The sequence below is a fragment of the Cynocephalus volans genome, chromosome 14 (genome assembly GCF_027409185.1).
Source record: "Cynocephalus volans isolate mCynVol1 chromosome 14, mCynVol1.pri, whole genome shotgun sequence".
In the NCBI taxonomy this organism is placed as follows: domain Eukaryota; kingdom Metazoa; phylum Chordata; class Mammalia; order Dermoptera; family Cynocephalidae; genus Cynocephalus; species Cynocephalus volans.
In genome coordinates, this window is record NC_084473.1 from 67883742 (window position 1) to 67903315 (window position 19574).

At 56.1% G+C, this 19574-nt stretch overlaps 1 protein-coding gene across 7 annotated transcripts in view; it reads left to right on the forward strand.

Moving 5' to 3' along the window:
- DYSF (dysferlin) overlaps positions 1-19574 on the forward strand; it is a 221544-nt gene that overhangs the window by 93411 nt on the left and 108559 nt on the right. For all 7 annotated transcript variants that reach the window (XM_063077909.1, XM_063077912.1, XM_063077914.1 and 4 more), the window contains 12 exons: positions 251-366; positions 876-989; positions 2396-2573; positions 3140-3264; positions 5495-5601; positions 10934-11126; positions 13203-13358; positions 16964-17095; positions 17178-17344; positions 18165-18279; positions 18592-18697; positions 18950-19092. In XM_063077909.1, the coding sequence (XP_062933979.1) occupies positions 251-366; positions 876-989; positions 2396-2573; positions 3140-3264; positions 5495-5601; positions 10934-11126; positions 13203-13358; positions 16964-17095; positions 17178-17344; positions 18165-18279; positions 18592-18697; positions 18950-19092 (1652 nt within the window). The remainder of the gene's footprint in view (positions 1-250; positions 367-875; positions 990-2395; positions 2574-3139; positions 3265-5494; positions 5602-10933; positions 11127-13202; positions 13359-16963; positions 17096-17177; positions 17345-18164; positions 18280-18591; positions 18698-18949; positions 19093-19574) is intronic.

Consider the following 19574-nt stretch of genomic DNA (forward strand, 5'->3'; position numbering starts at 1 on the left):
TTTCCTCATCTGCAAAATGGGACTTATAGAAATAAAAGTATCCACATCTCAGCGTAGTGGTGGGGATGAACGGGATTAAAGGGTCTTATGGAAGATCATTAGCATCATGATTTTTTGTATAACCACAGGGGCTACATCTGCTGCATGTGGGGGGACTGAGGGCCAGGGATGGGCTCAGGTCTGAAGGTGGCAGTTAAACACTGGAAAGCCGCACTGGGCCAACCCCTCTGATCCCTGCTGTGTCCCCCAGTGGATGACCATCTGGGCTTCCTCCCCACATTTGGACCCTGTTACGTCAACCTCTATGGCAGCCCCAGGGAGTTCACAGGCTTCCCAGACCCCTATGCAGAGCTCAACATGGGCAAGGTGAGACGCCAGACCCCTGGATCCTTCAGGTACCTGGGCCTGCATGTGGGGTCTTCCAGCTTGGCCTGGGCAGTGTCTGGGCTCAGCCTAGATTCTAAGGGCCTGATAAGGCCTGAGCAGGCCCAGGCCAGGCAGCCACCCACTCAGATTACCCTCCTTCTACTTGCTCCCTCCAGGAACCTTTCTCTCTTCCATTCCCCTTGACTCTGCCCCTCCCTCAGGGTCAGTCTGACCCCTCCATTTTCCTTGTTCCTGTGGCACCCAGGCTCCATCTCAGATTTCATCTCCCCTTGCGCTGGGCTGGAGGTTGGCACTGACCATCTGGGTGGCTGGGCATGTCCCCTGAGCTCGCTGGGCCATGATTCTCTCATCTGCAGAGTGATGGGGTTGGCTCAAGGACCTCACGGGTGCCTGGCAGATGAGCTACCTCAGGGCCAGATCATGCCCATTTTTCTTCCCCTCTTCTGCTCTGTCTCCCCTGCTCCTGGTGACCTGACCACCTCTCTCAGGGGGAAGGTGTGGCCTATCGAGGCCGGGTTCTGCTCTCCCTGGAGACCAAGCTGGTGGAGCACAGTGAGCAGAAGGTGGAGGACCTCCCTGCAGATGACATCCTCCGGGTGGAGGTGAGGGTGTGGCTCTGGGAGGGGCATGGGCTCTGGGAGGGGGTGGGAGAGGAGTGGACAAGCAGGGACTGGCCTCGAGGTGCCAAGGCCGAGAGAAGACTCAGCTCCGTCCCACACACATTGTGCCTTTACCTCTTGGCCTCAGTGGCTCTGCTGTAAAGTGAGAATAATCCAACACCTACCTCGCCACCCTCGAGGAAGTTTCAGTGGCTCAGAGAAGATAAATGAAAGTATTTTGAAAGTCTAGAGCTTGATGCAAAATGAGGTGCTATTTTAAAATAATAATGTATGAATAGGAAACTATTAAGTGTAGTCTATTAAGCACGTACCGTATTTCAGAGATTGAGCTCCTGACACTCCTGATGTCATTGAATCTCCAGCATCCCACGAAGTGGCTGCTGTTAGCTCCATTTTACAGATGAGGAAACTGAGGCTCAGAAACATCAGAACAATGAATGGTAGAGCTGGGCCTTGTGCCCAGAGGCAGTTGTATGGAGTCTGCACAGTGGTTTAAGCTTTTAGACATTGCAGTTATATGGCTCTGGTTTGAATCCTGGCTCTACCACTTACCAGCTGTATCAGTTTCCCTCTCCATAAAGTGGGGATAATAATTATGCTGACCTCATCAGACTGTTGTGAGAATTAAGTGAATAAATACCTGTATGTAGTAAGTACTCAGTAAGTGTTAGTGTTATTACTACAAGGGTACTTCAAAAAGTTGGGGGAAAGATTCATATTATCTTTTAATTCTATTTTTCCTTGAACTCTTTGAAGTACCCTTGCATTTACATTCTCCTAAAACCCAATTGCCTGACCTCTCTTTTCCCATTCTTCTATGAGGGGAATCATAAAGTCATCTTGGTTCAAGTCTGGATGTGTGATTGAGTGCTCCTGTGTTCTCAGCCCTGTGCCCAGTGCCCAGAGGGGACATGAGATTCATTCATCCCAAGCTCATGGCCATGGCAGCCTGCAGAACTGGCTGGTGTGGTGGAGACTCTGAGTGGCGTGGGGTGGGAGCTCTGGGCAGGAGCATGGTGGTTTAGGCTCCCAGCACCTCCGAATGGCCTATGAGGCCTGGCTTGCCCTGAGGGGCACTGTGGGAGACCTTGCTCCACTGACGTGGCAGTGCCATCGCTGCTGGTTCGGATTAAGGAGCAGCATGACCCTGGAGGAGCAGATCTTATTAGAGAAATATGGCCAAACACACACAGACCTGGAATGAGTTTGTTCAGTTAGTAACTAAATCTGGATGCTGTTTCTTTTTTGGACTATTTGCCACCCCTCAGTCCAGCCAGCAGTTACTAGGTGAGGGTTATGGTCAGGGCCTGCCAGACACGTGACCCTCCCCACCCCGGCCGTCTTCCCTCCCCCTCCTGTGACCCTCTGGCTGCCCTCTCTGCTCTCAGAAGTATCTTCGGAGGCGCAAGTACTCCCTCTTTGCCGCCTTCTACTCGGCCTCCATGCTGCAGGACGTGGACGATGCCATCCAGTTCGAGGTCAGCATCGGGAACTATGGGAACAAGTTCGACACCACCTGCCTGCCGCTGGCCTCTGCCACCCAGTACAGCCGGGCAGTCTTTGACGGTGAGGCCAGAGCCGCAGAGAGGGGCTGAACCCTAAATTGGGCCTCTTGTGGGAAACTGCTGGAGGCCTACTCAAAGGACCCAGCCCTGGCGAGCCTGTTTGGGGTGCCCCCTGCTCTGCTCCGGGTGGGCCAGCTGCCAGCATACACGGACTGGGCTCCTGAAACCAGTTGCCCATCTCCATCCTTATGTGGAGTCTGTTGAATGTGGCTTAGAGGTCTCGGGGAGTGTGGGCTTGGGTTTCCCAGAGTCGTTCTAATGACCCCTCTGTTTTGATGTGCTGTGGAGCCCTAAATGAGGGCAGCAGCTGTCTGTTTAACGACAGACAGCTCAGGAGCTCAGGCACCTTGTTTGGACACTGGGGAATACAGGTCACACCATGTGTCCAAGCAAGTGAGTTCTTAGATAGGAAGGGGAGCAGGTGCCTGTCTACATCCCACCATCAGCCCCCGTCTCAGCTGCACACCTGCTAGCCCTGGAGTGTCTGGGAGGCCTGAGCTCTGCAGTGTCCCTGCCCACCCACCCCTCCACTCCTGGCACAGTCCTCAGGCCCTGCTCCCCACCCAGGATGCCACTACTACTACTTACCCTGGGGCAACGTGAAGCCTGTGGTGGTGCTGTCATCCTACTGGGAGGACATCAGCCACAGAACCGACACTCAGAACCAGCTGCTTAGGATCGCTGACCAGCTGGTGAGTGAAACCTGCCCCAGCCCACACACACCTGTGCATGACCCCCCGCCCCACCCCAGCCCGCACATACCTGTGCATGATCCCCTGCCCCACCCCAACCCGCACACACCTGTGCATGATCCCCCGCCCCGCCCCAGCCCTCACACACGTGCATGACCCCCCTGCCCCTGCACCAGCCCTCACACACCTGTGCATGACCCCCCCGCCCCATCCCAGCCCACACACACGTGTGCATGATCCCCCACCCCGCCCCAGCCCACACACATCTGTGCATGACCTCCCCGCCCTACCCCAGCCTGTACACATCTGTGCATGATCCCCCGCCCCGCCCCAGCCCACACACATCTGTGCATGACCTCCCTGCCCCACCCCAGTCCGCACACACCTGTGCATGACTCCCCCTGCCCCTGCTCCAGCCCGCACACACCTGTGCATGACACCCCCCCGCCCCTGTCTCAGACCCACCCACCCACAGGTGCACACACTGACACATGACTGTGCCCACTGACCTTCATGGCCTAGGGTCCTCTGTCCTGACAGTGCCAGGCTTGCAGTGCTGTCCTGTATCTGGGAAGAGGAGAGAGGGGATGAGAAGAGCCCTGGGGAAGCCCCAGTCTGATGTAGGAGACAACACAGAGGAAGGGAGCTGAGGAAGCTGAGATTGCAGCAGCAAGATACAGCCTTGACTCACTTGTTCAGCAGATGCCTTTTGACCCCAACCACATGCAAGGGCTTGTACTAGGAACTTGTAGGTAAAAGCGAGAAGCCAGAAGTGAACAAGGAGCTGCCCCTGCCTTCAGGGAGTCAGTTTAATAAAGGAGGGCACAGGCTCACCCGCACCTCTCATGTAGGCTTTCCAAACTTAGATTCAGGTGACACACCAGGCCAAGGGGCATCCGGAGGGCAGTGTATGGGCAGTGTCTGGTGGGGGCAGGGGATGGGAGGTGGGAGCCCAGCTAGGCTGCCAGTGCAGGGGTTCAGAGAAGGGTGATGAGGTCCTGGGAAGGAGACGGACTTGGGGGGAAATTGTAGGACTTGCTGTACAAGGCCTTGGTGGCCCATTGGACTTGGGGAGGAGGATGGGCTGTGAGAAGTGACTCTGGTGGCTGGGGGACTGGGAAGGCGGGGAGAGAGGGTAGCCTGTGGGAAAGTGGAGGAGACAGGTGCAGGCCCCACTGCTGGAGCAAGTGAGGAGCAGCCCGTGGAGGGAAGGGGGCTAGTGGGGTGTGGCTGAGGGTGAGGAGGTGAGCTCAGGAAGAGGAGAGAGGGAAGGGGAAGGGAAGGACTGGGGTCTGGAGTGGCTGGAAGGGGTCCAGGCCCAGGTGGAGGGCCATGGTGGCCCACACCTTCCTTGCAATTGGCAGCTCTAGGGAAGGGAGGATACCAACAGACACCAAAATAGGGAGAATTTGGAGTCGATGCTGCATTTGTCCAGACTCTGCCTTCTGGATGGATCCCATCATTGTCTCACAGCAAGACTGTAGACCCCACGAGAGCTGGGACTGTGCTTTCTTTCTTGGGCTTGTCCCTAGACTGGTGGTCCCAGTGCAGAGCCCACGTCGTGCTCAGGAAGGCTGACGGTGGGGAGGAGTGCATGGAGGACTGAGGAACGAGCCTTGACCTGACAGGCACTGCGAGAGTGGTCTCCACCTCCCAGCTCAGGGCTGAGCTCATGGAGAGCTCCAGAAAAGACCTCAGTAGAGGAGACCAGATGCATCCCAAGGAGTGACCAGGCTATGCAAGTTTATGCAAGGAACTCCCTGTGATTGGAGGTGGCTGGACTGCTCCTGGAGGAAGGTGGACTTGATCTCAGCCTAGCTGTGTAGTAGAATCTGGAAGGGAGAGAGGGTTCCAGGTGGGGAACCAGAGCAGGCTCAGAGAGGGCCTCTTCCCTGTGGGCAGTCAGACCTGGCTTGAAGGTGGCAGGGGTGGAGCAGGATGCAATCAAGTTCTGTTGAAGTCTGTAGACTGACCTGTGCTCCTCGTGACCACGTGCGAGGTTGGAGCTTCAGGCTTGGGACTCTCAGATCTGTTTGGGTGTGAGGAGCCCTGGAAAGTTCCTAAGCCAGGACAGATGCTGGCTTATTGGGTCTGAGCTCTGCCTTCGTTGCTCTGTTCGCTCCTTTTTGGCTTAGGGACTGGGCTGTGGTGACAGGGCCTGGCCGTTGGGTCCAGTGTGTTCCTTCCACCCCACGGTGATACTCCTGACCCTTGCTTACCCGTCCCACAGGAAGCTGGCCTGGAGCAGGTCCACCTGGCCCTGAAGGCTCAGTGCTCCACTGAGGACGTGGACTCCCTGGTGGCTCAGCTGATGGATGGGCTCATTGCAGACTGCAGGTAGGGGGTACCTGGCACCTCCAGTGCCCTCCCGGCCTGGCTCAACTAGGCCTATTTCCCTGGGAGTGTTCGTGTGTGGCGGTGAGCGATGGCACGTCTCCCCAGCCACGCTTGGCCAGCAGTCCAGCCTGTGCTGAGTCCAAAGGTGGCGGAGCCAGCACGGGGAGTTGAAAAGGTGACATTTAGAGCAGGTCATAAATCTCCCCGCAGCGGCAGCAGCTGTGGCCAGGCGGCCAGCTCACCTGAATGGCGAGCATTGTGTCTCTGATCCCCGACCTCTTATTTCCCTGATGGAATCTCCAGGAGAAGCCGGCTGGACGAGGCGTGGGGGGGTGACGGCACCCCTCCTTCCCCCAAGGCCATGTCGGGGAGCACAGTTTCTGTTTAGCCTTCTATTGACACGGCTGATTGTCAACTTCAGGAAAAGGAGGCTCTGGGGGGATGGAGGATAGGGGGGTGTGGAGGCCCAGCAGAGGGGTCCATCTCAGCATCTCCTCCACTACTGGGTGGTTTTGGGGAGCCACTCAAAGGCTTTGAAAATTGGTTTCCTCAACTTCAACCTGACATGAAGAAAAACTACTTTATAATATCTCATAAACAGAGTCTCCAGCCCTTAGGAAGGATCTAATAAACGGTAGCTATAATTGTTAAGAAGAAGAAATAGCAGGAGACTTAGATCCCTTTAACCAGCTTTGTGGTTTTGAGCAGCTTCACTTCCCTGGACCTCAGTTTTCTCAGCTATTAAATGGACTTAATAATAAATAGTTGCTCTTCTGCTCTCTATGGGGTTAACATGTGCCAATGAGTGAATACATGCAAATGTATGCTATGCCCCCTCCACATCTCATCCCTCCGCCCTCAGCCTGGTTGTAGAGCCCTGTTGAAGGTATCTGAGAAATGCCTTCATGCTGAAAATTGGTGACCATGGCTTGTGGTGCGGCGTCCCTCCCAGTCCTTTGTACCCCAGTTAGGAAGTGCATCTTCATCAAAATGTTACCCCAAAGAAACGCTACCCCACTGTGATGGGATTACAGATAGGTCATTCATGCATTCTGCAGATCTTCCTGAAGCCTGGCAGTTTCAGTGCCAGGCATCCGGAGTGCATTGGCAAGGGTGCCCCTTCAGTCCTCCAGCGGGTGACGGATGCAAAAATGAGCCAAAGGGGTTTTAGAGGCATGGGCTGTAGGAGCTTGGAGCAGGTACATCTAATTCCAACAGATCTAATTCAGAGAAGGAGGAGATGCCTGATGTGAACATGCTGATGTGAGGGAGGAGTAGGAGTTCGCCTTTGGAGGGGGTACAGCCCAGGCAAAGGGGAAGAAGCCTGAAATGCCTGCTGCCTCTGGGGGATTAGCAGGGGGAAGCTGAGGCCCAATTGGGGCAGGTCTTAGGGGCTCCGCCAAGGAGAACTCAGCCCTGGGAGCCGTTGAGGGGCAAGGTGGTCCTCCATGGCTCCAGTGTTCACCTTGACTGCATTGTGAGGGATGGGCGGGTGCTAGGGACCAAGTGAGGGGAGGCTAGACATAGGGCTATGCAGGCGTAGCTGAGGTAGTGACACTGAGAGGGGTGGGAACCAGAGGAAGCAGAGGACAGCAGGGACCGCTTGGGAGGTATTGTGATGACAGCTCACCTTTTGTGCCAGGCACTGTTCTAAGAATTTTGCATTTGTTCGCTAATCATAAAAATCTAACCAGGTAGGAAGTAGAATGATCCCCATTTTACAAATGAGGTAAACCTGCCCAGTAAGTGGCAGAGCTTCCTCACTGTGCTGCTGTGTCGTGGTCAGACTTGATGATGGATTGGATATGGAGGCCAAAGGGCGGTCTAGAATCCTCCCCTGGCTCTGGCCAGGGCAGCTGGGTGGGCATCAAGGCCATTCTTGGAGGGGCTCAGCAGGGGGAGGAGCAGGCTGGGGGTGGAGATGAAGAGTTCAGGGCAGGCCATGTTGAGAGGGAGGGACTTCTGGGACCAAGCTGGCCCTGTGGTCAGGAGGTGGACAGGCAGAATGGGGGCACACAGGGGCACAGCCTGGGGGGCTGTGGCTGTGGGGATGAGCTCAGCTGGGTTTCCCTGTGCCCCCAGGCCATGCTTGCAGCTTTACTCTCTATGCCCTATTGGCACAGCCTCAGGTGTGGTAGGTGGGCAGGGCTCGGGGCTCTACCATAGCACCACTTATGATTCATGTCTTGTGTGGAACTTGGCAGGTCCGAGATGCCTGAAACATCTGAGATGGGTGGGACCCAAGTCCTGGGCTGCCCTCAGTGCCTTCCTCAGGCTCTGCTCTTGAACGACTTGGCTAAAGACACTTCTACCAAAGCCTGGCCCCCTGGAGTCACTCTCCTGGGGGTAGGCCCAGGCCTCCCTGGGGCATTGGTCCCAGATCAGGAGCTTGGGAGGGGAGCTGGGATCCTATTCCCTTAGGAATGCACAAATGGCTCTCCACAGGGAGGAATTGATCAATCAGGACTGATTGCTTCAGGCACCACCGGAGGCCACCAAGTAGCCCTGGACCTTGCAAAAGGGCTTCTTCCACCTTCCCTCACAAGCAGGGCAGCCAAGTGGGGGGCCCCTGCCCAAGCCAGCTTGGCTGACCACAGCTGTCCACCTGTTCCCCTGGCTGGCCCTGTCCGCATCTCCAGCACTGGTGTTCCTCGTTCCATCTCAGGCCCTTTCCTGGCTCATCTCCCTGGGAGCCTCCCCCGTCCCCCCAGGTCAGTGGCATCCACTCTGTTCTTCCACCCCAGCCCTCTTCTCTGATCTCTAGACCCATAGACCCAAATGCCTGCTGGACATCTCCATGTGATGTCCTGCCAGCACATCCATGCTGTGTCTGGGGCTACGCATGTCCCAGACAGGTTTCATCACCTCCCCCATTGTGTTTCGTGGATCCATCTCCCCAGAACCCCTGCTGGAAATCGGAGCCAGCTCTGACCGCCCTCCCTCTCTGTTCCCCTCCCCAGCTCTGCTGGCTCTGCCTCTTCCAGTCCTTTTTCCTCTCCAGTCTCTCATTTCGGCATCTCCACGACCTTCCTAAAACTGTGCCATGACTGCCCCACTTCAGCCTGTGGGGGCTCCCATTACATTCAGGAGAAGTCTCAGCTCTCGTTCTGCTGAGCAGGTCCCCACCACCTGCCTCATGGACCCCCAGCCCCTCTGAGCCTCTGTGCTGGCTTGTCCTGCCCTCACCACCCACAAGTGTCCGCCTTGCCTCTGAGCCTTTGCTTTTGTGCACCTGGGGTTCCATCAGCCAGAGCACTCTTCCTGTTCTCTTTGGTCTGACTAGCTCCTGCCAGTCCTGCCAGGTGTAGCTCAGGGCTACTTCTTTCAGAAAGGACTCCTGATTCTGAGGCTGCTTGAGTGGGGATTGTAGACTGTTTGCCTTTCTGTTCTGGGTGCTCCAGGAGAGCAGGGCTGGTGGTCTTGGACCCAGTTCCCAACCCAGGCCCAGCAGAACTGTTGCTCAGGAAGAGTGAAATAAATGACCTGAGGCCAGTTCATCTTTCAGGCTGGACACTGTCACCTCCTGCGCAGTCATCTCTGATACAGGCACCCACGTGGTCCCGCAGGGTCTGGCAGCGATGTTGTGAGCAGTGGCTCTGCTGTCAGCCTGCACTGACTTTGCTCTGGGCCTAGGTGATTTCCAAGTCAGTGGGGTTGGCAGGGCCTGTGCCCTTGCTTAGGGTGGGGGCACCACCAGGCTCCCCTTCCCCATCTCCTCTTCTTTCCATACCCCCTGCCTTGCTCTTTCCTGAGGTGGGAAAGGACCGAGACAGCTTGTTAGTGGCACTTACAGGTCCTGGCTGTTTCTTGGGGAGTCTTGGCTGGGCTGTGGCCTCCGTGAAAATCCCCCTTTGGTGGTCTGTAGCGCAGCCCCTCCCCGCTCCCGACCCAGGCCGGGCGCATAAATCACCCTGGCTGGCCCGGCTCTCCTACCCCTGTGCAGACCCGCCTGTCCCCGCCCTCAGGCCCACTCCGGCCTGGTTCCCAGGCAGGCCCCAGCCCAGGGCTCTGGCCCAGGCCCCCCTCGCCCGCCGAGCGTGCCCCTCCGCCGCAGCCAGCGGGCTGGGATGGAGGCCTGCGCTCCCGGCCCGGGCAGTCCTATCCGCGGCACCCGCGGGCAGTAAATATTATATTACCACAGGGTGTGCAGTACGTGACCTGAGACAGGCCCCGGGGCTTAAGTTTCCCGAGATGGAGTTTGCGTATTGCTCCCCCCACCCTAAAAATTCAATTAAAAAAAATAACAGGAAAAATGTAGTGCGCCGAGGGCCTGCCAGAGTGGTGTATCTGGCGGCGGCGGTGCCGCTGCGCTCCGGCGGTAATTGGTTCTGCATAGCTCGGGGAAATTGGCAGAAAAATAAATCAGCCGGGAGCCGGGAGTCGAGACGCTGCGGGGAGGGGAGCAGGAGGTGGGGGGGCCGTGCAAGGGGTGGGAGCAGACCTGGCGGAGCGGGGTTGACTAATGTCCTGTTTGGGAGTCGAGGGCTAGGCTGGGGGTGGGGTGGAGGCCTCCCCATACCCTAGATCAGGGACAATCAAGAGGTGTCCTGCCTGGTGAGGGAGAGCACAGATGCACAGGGCCCCCCGTCCTGTCCTGCATGACCCTTGTGTGTGCTGACCCTGCAGGCTTGGAACCGTGAGGAGGAGCCCCGTGGGAGGGGGGTGGCAGAGTTCTTTGCCTCCAAACAGGATTGAGTTTAAACCTAACCCCTTACTTGGGGCACAGGGCTGTGTTTCTGGGACTGCATGAACCCCGCCTCCTCTCCAAAGGCTTCCCAAAGCAAAGGGGTCTGGCAAGGATGTTGCACGGCAGCCCTGGGTGGACACATCTGTATACTGGCTGCTGACCTCCTTGCAGCGTCTGCAGTGGCTCGTCAGGGGTCTATAAATTTCTTTCTTGAAGAAAGTGTGCACAACACAGAGTGGATTTGTTTTAGTGGAGGGCAACTTAGCGCTCAGGCTTCTGCTCTAGGAGGACCCAGGGGCAGGAGAGGGCCCTTTGGGCCCTCTGAGAACTTGCAGTCAGTTGGGGAGAGGGGGACACTCATGCAAAAGAACTTACCAGACTGGAGTTGAGGATAAGTTCCAAACAGGTGGCTCCAAAGCAAAGGCTGGTGGGCTTCAGAGTTGGAAGCGTGCTGCCGATGTGGCTGGGCAGGCTTCTGGGAGGAGGTGAGGATGGGGCACGTCCCACAGAGGTGACTGTGCATGCAGATCAGGCTGAGGGTGTGGGCCTGTTGTGAGGGCCGGTGCACAGGCGTGTGTGTACCTGGACCTGGAGGAGTGCTGGGCTCCTGTTCGTCAAGCAATCCCATCTGTCTTTCCCTCACAGCCAGCCCCTGGGCGATGTCCACCAGACACCCTCTGCCACCCACCTGGACCAGTACTTGTACCGGCTGCGCACCCGTCACCTGAGCCAAATCACTGAAGCTGCCCTGGCCCTGAAGCTCGACCACAGCGAGCTCCCGGCTGCCCTGGAGCAGGCTGAAGATTGGCTTCTGCGTCTCCGTGCTCTGGCGGAGGAGGTAGTTAACTCCGCGAGGCATCTTCTTTCTTCTGCCCTCCTGCTGCCTGGATCATCAGCACTGGGAGGGACAAGGGACCATGATCCAACCCTGGTTCCATTGCTGGGTGACTTTGGGCAGGTGACTTAATCTCTCTGGGCCTCAAGGTCCCATTGGCAGAAGGAGGAGAGAGGATGCAATGGGATACTGGGTGTTATGGAGCCTACCCAGAGCCTGGCGTACAGTAGGTACTTAACAAATGCCCCCTACCCTCCAAAGTATGTCCAGACAGAGTTGAGACCAGAACCCAGGATGCCTGGCTCCAGGTGCAGAGCCCGGGCCTGCTTCCCCAGGGACCTGACTCCTTCTGGCCAACCTGGCCCCAGACCTGCCTCTCACAGGCCCTGTATTTTCTGCTCTTCTGGATGCCTTGTGCCACAGGCCTGGGGAGGCAGCATTTGCTGTAACCCTGAGCTTTGTCATATCTAATCAGAGAGAATTGGCTCCAGTTTGTCTTTGGGAGCACCATTTCCACACCTGCATACCCTCCCTCCCCAGGTCTTCAAGGCCAGATGCACCCACCCAGTTCTCTGGCAAGCAGGCAGGCCACAGATTTGTCCAGAAGGACAAGAAAGGTCTGCTCATAAGTAGTGAGCAGACACAGCTGCTGCCCACTCTGATCGGAGCCATCTGGACCCCTAGGGAGGAGGTGGGGGTGGTGAGGAAGGGTGTCCCCAGAAGGAGTGTGTGGAGAAGGGCAGGTCCAGGAGAGGGGCTTCTGTAGGAGCAAGCTGTTGGAGGGGAGAGGGAAGCCCAGGTGATGGGAGGGTGCTCAGGAAGAGATGATGGTTTGTGGAGTCAGTCTTGGATGCCTCCCTGAGCAGGGCCTGCAGGCACGTGGTCAGTTCCCTGGGGGGGACTATGTCGCTCAGCCACAGACCAACCCTTCAGGCTGGTCTCTGGCTGCCCTCCATCATCTTGGCCTAGACTGACCTTTGAACTCTTGGCACAGATTGTGATATGGCTGGGAGGGGTTAAGGCCACTCGGGTGTTATTTCTTCACTGGAAGGTGGACAGAGCCCTTCTCAAACCTGAGTGTGTGTCAGAATCCCTTGGAGGGCTTGCGAAACAGGTTCCAGGCCCACTCCCAGAGTTCCTGACCCCCAGGTCTGGGGTGCTGCCTGACAGCGTGCATTTCTAAGTTCCCAGGAGCTGCTATGCTGCTCGGGGGCCACACTTCGAGAACAGCTGGTGTAGTGGTTAGGAACACCTCAACCTCTCTGAGCCTGAATCTCCTCACCTGTCAGATGGGATGCCTCCCAAGCTCACTACAGGGATTAAATGAAACTGTGCCCATGACATGCTGAGTGAGGGCTGCAGGAGATCAGCTCAGCAGTAGCCCTGGGTAGAGACCCCACTCCACCCAGGGCATACTTTGCTCACCATCCTTGGAAGTAGATGGACCCTTGCCCAGCTGTCTCTCCAGAGTGTCCCATGGGCAGCAGTTGTCACTCACTGCTAGAGGCCCTGGGGGGCTCAGGGGCCTTGAGGTTTTGGTCTGGGCTAGTCACCACGGTCAGAGCCAAGTGTCTCAAGGCCCCCAGGTCCCTGTTGTTAGAGCGAGGAGGAGTGGGTGTCCTCTGGGAAGGGGCACATCCTCTGTGGATTTGCTGCTGCTCTCAGGGGGGTGGTATCTTAAGTGTGGTGTCATCTGCCTGGTCAAATCTAATCCTCCGGTGTTTACCCATGGGAACATCTACCTAGTAGAGGGGACCTAGGAACTTAAGCTCTGAGCTCCAGGCAGAGGCATCCCTTCCCAGAAACATGTACTCAGCTAGGTGAATTTTTGGTGGGCTCCTCACGTGAGCTGGGGGCAGCCTCCTGCCCTGTCCTCTGCGGGCTCACAGCCGCTGAAGACGGGCACTTAGCTAGCCCTGAGAGGTCAAGGCGAAGGCCCGGGCGGGTAGCGTGTGGGATGAAAGCTGAGGGAGGAGAGGCCTTTGCGGCCTCTGAGTCAGAGGTCAGCTCACGGTGTGGCTGAGGGGTGTGGACCTGGGCATGTCAGCTTTCCCGCCCTGACGGCCACCCTCCCTCCAGCCCCAGAACAGCCTGCCGGACATTGTCATCTGGATGCTGCAGGGAGACAAGCGTGTGGCGTACCAGCGGGTGCCCGCCCACGAAGTCCTCTTCTCCCGGCGGGGTGCCAACTACTGTGGCAAGAATTGTGGGAAGCTGCAGACGATCTTTCTGAAAGTGAGTTTTCTTTTTTCCCAAGTCCTGATCGTATTTTCTCAACACAAGGTTTTTCTCGCATCTCTACCGTCTCCTTCTCCTGTTCTCATCCTCTCTCAGAGTCCTTGGGCTCTGGTCTAGGAAGGGGCGGAGGTCTTTGGTCCTTTACCTCTGTTCCCCACAAAGTACCCAGACTCTACACATCTAGACCAGAAAGTTAGCAGGTTTGAGCTGGAATTATGGGGCCTAGAAATGAATGAGGTGGCGTCTGTGGCCCCAGGCCATCTAGGAGGCTGATCCCTGAGTAGCTGTACTCCTGCTCCCAAATGGGTACCTGGTAGGGAAGCATCAACCCCCAGCCCCAGCCTCTTATAGTCCTGGCACAGACCTGGGCTCCACGCCCTGCCTGTGTGCCCCCGACTCCAGCTGGAGCCATGCTCAAGCTCAGGTTCCTCCCTGCTGGGAAGGCTGATGTCTGGGGCTTGGGTCCAGGTGTGTTGTGATTTGGACCCACTGGAGAGCTGGGAACATGTAATTCTGTGCCCCAGTCTCAGCTGGCCCCCACCTCTCCTTCCCTTTCTCCTCTTCCAGCACCATCCCTGCTCTGTCTCCATCTTCTCTGGGGGGATTGACCAGCCTTGAGGGTGGGCTGATGGAGAAGTGAGGCAGGTGCTTGGGGCTAATGTGGAGACATAGAGCCAAGGCTATTTTGGTCAGGGGACTGCAGCCTGGTGGTCGGAACATAGTGTGGGGAAATCCCATCCTGTGCTATGGCAGCCGAGGCCCAAGGGGAGGGTCCCTCTTTGAAGGGCTGTCATTGAGGCTGCCCCTGTCGGAGGAGGAGTGGCCCTGGAAGCGGGTCTGCTCTTTACCACTTCCTGTTTGCTCCGAGTGGCTCTGTTAGCATCCAAGGCTCTGTTAGCTTGCCTGGCCTTCATCTCAGCCTGGCCCATGTCCCCAAAGCCCCTTTGCTCTTGACCTCCCCCTTCCCCACGTCTCTCCTCCCACCTCAGATCTTCTAGGAAGTCATGGTTGACTAACCTTAGTCTCTAACCCTCTGAGCAGAGCCCTCTGAGTGACTGTTGGTCAACCCATTTATAGAGTGGCCAGCCATTCTCTTTGCCCCCTAGGGTAGGTAGAGAGGACAGCCTTCAGCAGTACAGTGTGTGCAGACGGGCTGGAACTCTGTGTGGCCTTGGGCAGGTTGCTTAACCTCTCTGAACTGCCTGCTGTCTTCTCACCTATAAAATGAGGATGAGGTTACCCATTTCACCAGTTTTTTTTTTTTTTTTTTTTTGGTGGCTGGCCAGAATGGGAATCCGAACCCTTAACCTTGGTGTTAGAAAAACTGTGCTCTACCCACCTGAGCTAACCAGGTAGCTTTCCACCCCCACCCCCCACACTTCACAGGCTTTAAAGGTTGAATTAGGTAATAGGTAATGGGTTTTGCTGAAGCTAGGTGATCAGTGGGTACTAGTTTCTCTCCCCTCTTCTCCCCTTTCCCTTTTGGGGAGCTCCCTTGCACCCTGGGGAGAGGAGGCTCCATAAGTGCCATGTCTGAAAGCCAACCCAAGGCCAGGAATGAACAGAAATCTGCACACAGAGTCATTGGTACTTCAGAGGAGAGGCCAGCATTGCCCAGAAAGTAGAATCAGGTGTGTGTGTATGTGTGTGTATGTATGTAGGTGCATGTATGTGTATGGGGGTGTGTGTGTGGATGCAGCAGGCTCCCCCCTCCCACCTGCTCACATGCCACCTGGGGCACATTTCCCATGTAATTCCAACCTCCTAGAATATTAACCTCTGTGAATCTCCCTCCTAAGCCAGTTTCCCGCCTAGTGGGGCAGAAAGGAGAGGAAGTCAGGGAGAGGCCACATCTGAGTGGGGCGAACCAGGGAGGGCTGTTTGGCAAGAGCGGAGGTGGGGCTGCAGGAGCAGGTCTGCTGGACTCGCTGGAAGAGGATGGGCTCCAAGATCTGACCTTTCGGCCTCACAGCCTTGGGGAAATGCACTGAAAATTTTCCCTGATTCCAAGCAAAAAAAAAAAAAAAAAAGATATAGAATTGTTTCTCGAAGTCTTCCCTACTGAGTTTATGAACCCCGCCAGTAGCTCCTGAGCAAGCTCTACAAAAATGTTGGCAGCAAGCAGAGACCAAGAAAACATTGGTGTTTCTTAACTTAAACCAAAGTTGGAAAAAATGAGCACCAGCAGAGAAGGAGAGGAGCCCCAAACTAGACATTTCTTTATTTGCTGTTGCTATTTTGGGTCCGGCAGGCTGGCCCCGTCTGGGGGAGGGCAAGGGAGAGGGCTGGGGGTGGATGGGGGAAGAGCGGGTCAGGCATTCTTGCCATCTCCCTGGGGCTGGTGGTTTGGAGGGGAAAAGGCAGCTAACCACCCGGGGGAGAGGACAGCTGAAGCGACAGCCAGACAGCCGGACAGCTGGACGGCTGTGGGGAGGTTTCCAGGGGGTGGCACATGGGGTCAGGGGCTCCTCCAGGCGTCACCAAGGATGAACCAAAAGAAGAGGGGCTGGGTCTGTGGTCGGGAAGTGTGAGATGGTCACTGCCTAGGCATGTCCAGCACCCTGTCTTGAGCCTCCTACCTGCCTGGGCTCTCCCTCTAGGAGTCCAGGCCTCTTCCACTGCTGTGGGACCCCTTGCCTCAACCTCCCTTTCCTCTTCTGAGCCCATTCAAACTGCCGTCTCCTCCGGCTCAGCTCCCCCGAGCTCATGCACACCAGGCCCAGGCACTCAACGTGTTGCCTCCTCTCGGGGACAATGTGTTAATCTAAGAGTGAGAAACTTCTGCTCCTTAAGCTATATCCAACCTTTGCTATCAATCAAAATGGTGAAGTAATTGTGGAGAATAATTTTTGTATGTTGGGTTGTTGTGGTTATTTCATTTTGGCAGAGCTTCTGAAAGTTTCAGGATTAAAAAGCAGTTGAAGACTAATGAATAGTGGTTAACATGCTGATAAGCACTGGAAAGAGCAGGGATATTAGATGACACATTACTGCCTCCACCCCCCAAATACTGGAAATGAAGGGGAGGCTTTAATTTCTTCCTTTCCAGACCTGTATCATTGTATCTCCTTACAGATAAGTTCTGGAACTGTGCTTTCCAATATGGTAGCCACATATGGCTGTTTAAATTTAAATTAATTAAAATGAAATACACCTGAAAATTCAGTTTCCTCAGTCACACTAGCTATATGTCAAGTGCTCAGTAGCCACATGAGGCTAGTGACTACCATCTTGGATGGTGCAGATATAAACCATGTTTATCACAGCAGAAAGTTCCTCTGGACAGTGCTATTTCAGAAGAGAGTGGAAATGAGGGTGGCAGGAGAAAGGGAGAACGAGGCTCCTGGTCTGGACATGGCCCCTCTCTGCAGACAGCTCCTAGGTGGGGATGAGGCAGTCTCCTTTGATGGGAAGGAATCTTGGCAATGGGGAGAAGCTTTCTTAATTATACACTTTTCTTCCATGAAGTTCTAAGTCCTCCATCAGGGCTCACACCGAATGGGGTGTCAGGCTGGTATGCCCAGGCTTGGAGGACCCCTCCTCCACTGGGACAGCCTGATTCTGAAGGGAGTTGTGGACTTCTGTCCTTCTCTGGTTCCCAGTATCCGATGGAGGGGGTCCCTGGTGCCCGGATGCCAGTGCAGATACGGGTCAAGCTCTGGTTCGGGCTTTCTGTGGATGAGAAGGAGTTCAACCAGTTTGCTGAGGGGAAGCTGTCTGTCTTTGCAGAAACGGTGAGTGCCTGCCAGCCCGCCCCTGCCTCCCCCCAGAGCTGCTGTGGCTCCCACTTACTTCTCCCTCTTCCTCACCTTCCAGTATGAGAACCAGACCAAGCTGGCCCTGGTGGGGAACTGGGGCACCACGGGCCTTACCTACCCCAAGTATTCTGACGTCATGGGCAAGATTAAGCTCCCCAAGGACAGCTTCCGCCCCTCAGCTGGCTGGGCATGGGCTGGAGACTGGTTCGTGTGTCCGGAGAAGACGTGAGTCATGGGGAGTGAGGTCTTGGGGAGGGCCAGGCGAGGCTGCCCACCAGCACCCACCCCAGTCCTGGGCTCTGTCTCTGAAAGGCCTCAGCTCTGTGAGTCCCTCTGCTGCCTGCCGTCTGCTGCTCGGAGGGACTTCCACTTGAACTCTCCCGGGGCTGGGCTCACGAGGTAGCGTCCCTTTCAGAAAGGTCTGTAACAGTCAGAAAGTCCTTTATATTAGGACTCCACTCAACTTCACATGCGTTGGCTGTGTCTCCGTCCTCCGGGATACCTGGACAAGCCCCTCTCCCCCTCCACGTTAACCCTCGCGGTGTCTGAGGCAGTCACGCACTCCCCGGAGCAGTCCTCCTGCCCTCTTGGTCCTTCTCAGATCAGCATCCTCCGTCTACCTCTTTCTCCTTGCTCTTTTCTTGTGGGGAAAACAACTTTTCCATGGGGCATTCAATAACTTTTTTTTAATTTAAAAAAATTGAAGTGTAACTTACCTATTACATGGTCCAGTAAGAAGTCTTAAGCGTACAGCTTGATAACATTTTGTATTTCTACAGCTGTCTCTCGAGCTTTGGCTATCCATCCAGCTTTTGGGGTCTTCAGTTGGTCTCCCTTTGTCTTTCTTTATCTTGGGTGGTGTGTTCTTATGTTCTTGCTCTCCGCCCTGGTCTCTGCACCCTCTTCCCTCTCACCTCATCTCTCTTGTTGTTGTCCAGGGCGAGGCCAACACAGACACCTTGGCCAAGGCCCGGGTGCTGTCCTGGAGGCAATGGGGGTGGGGAGTGTCTTTTTGGCAGAGACTCTGACCGGCCCTCCCCCGCAGCCTGCTCCATGACGCTGATGCCGGGCACCTGAGCTTCGTGGAGGAGGTGTTTGAGAACCAGACCCGGCTTCCCGGAGGCCAGTGGATCTACATGAGTGACAACTATACTGATGTGGTGAGGGGGTGCTCAGGGACAGGTGGGGTTTGCCTTCCCTGGAGTCCTGGACAATTGGTCCCAGGAGGAGCCTGTGGCTTAGAGAAGGCTGGGACATTTCTCCCCTGCTCACACCTCCTGAGCCTCCATGCTCTGGGGTCCAGAGGGACAGTGTGGGGTCCATCAGGGGCAGGACACTGATCCTGAGTCATGCAGGTCCCCAGGGGCTGTGCCCTTCTGTCTGGGGCTTTGAGGATGTATATTGTCAAGTTGCTTCTTTTCTGCCTCCGTGCTGACATCCATTGGTCTCTTCTCATGCTTGCCTGTCCTTAGAATGGGGAGAAGGTGCTTCCCAAAGATGACATTGAGTGCCCCCTGGGCTGGAGGTGGGAAGATGAAGAGTGGTCCACAGACCTCAATCGGGCCGTTGATGAGCAAGGTGGGCAGCACATGGAGCCTGGTGAGCCCCACCCCCAGCAAATTCTGCAGATAGGGACAGCTGAGTGGCCTGGAGCACTGACCTTCACTGGGCTACTTCATCTGGGGGACTTCCTGAAGGCGGTCCCCACTCCAAGCTACAAATTAGGACCAGGAATCAGTGGCTGCTCAAGAGTCTGTGAGCATGTCCCAAATCTCCCAGGAAATCTCCCAGGAGAAATGGGGAATGAGTGACAGGTGTCCCCTCCCCCAGGCTGGGAGTACAGCATCACCATCCCCCCGGACCGGAAGCCGAGGCACTGGGTCCCTGCTGAGAAGATGTACTACACTCACCGACGACGGCGCTGGGTCCGCTTGCGCAGGAGGGACCTCAGCCAGATGGAAGCGCTGAAGAGGGTGAGCCACCAGGCAGTGGATGGGAGTGAGGCCCCTTGGTAGGGTGAGGCCAGTGGGCACAAGTACAGACCTGTATGCACAAAGACATGTACACGTGCAGGTGTGCATGTAGTATGCACAGGCACAGGGGACTCCTTCAAGATGCTCACAGATCACACCCAGCACATACACAGATGCACATACAGATCACATCCAGCACACACAGATGCTCACAGACAAAGAACACACCCGGTTGCCCATGACTACTTGATGAGGTCACAGGCAGAGTTTACACAGACCTGGAAGGTGGAAGAACATCCATGGATTTTGTCTTAGGCTGGGTTTCCTCCAGGCAGAGTCTAAGACAGGAATTTGGCTACATGTTATGGAGGCCATGCTCTCAGGAGTGTGAGGAGCAAGGATGTGGCCTCCGCAGAGTCAGCCTTGGCCTGAGGAGGGGTGCTCTGTTGAGCACCACAGAATCAGCCTCACCCGAACGCAGG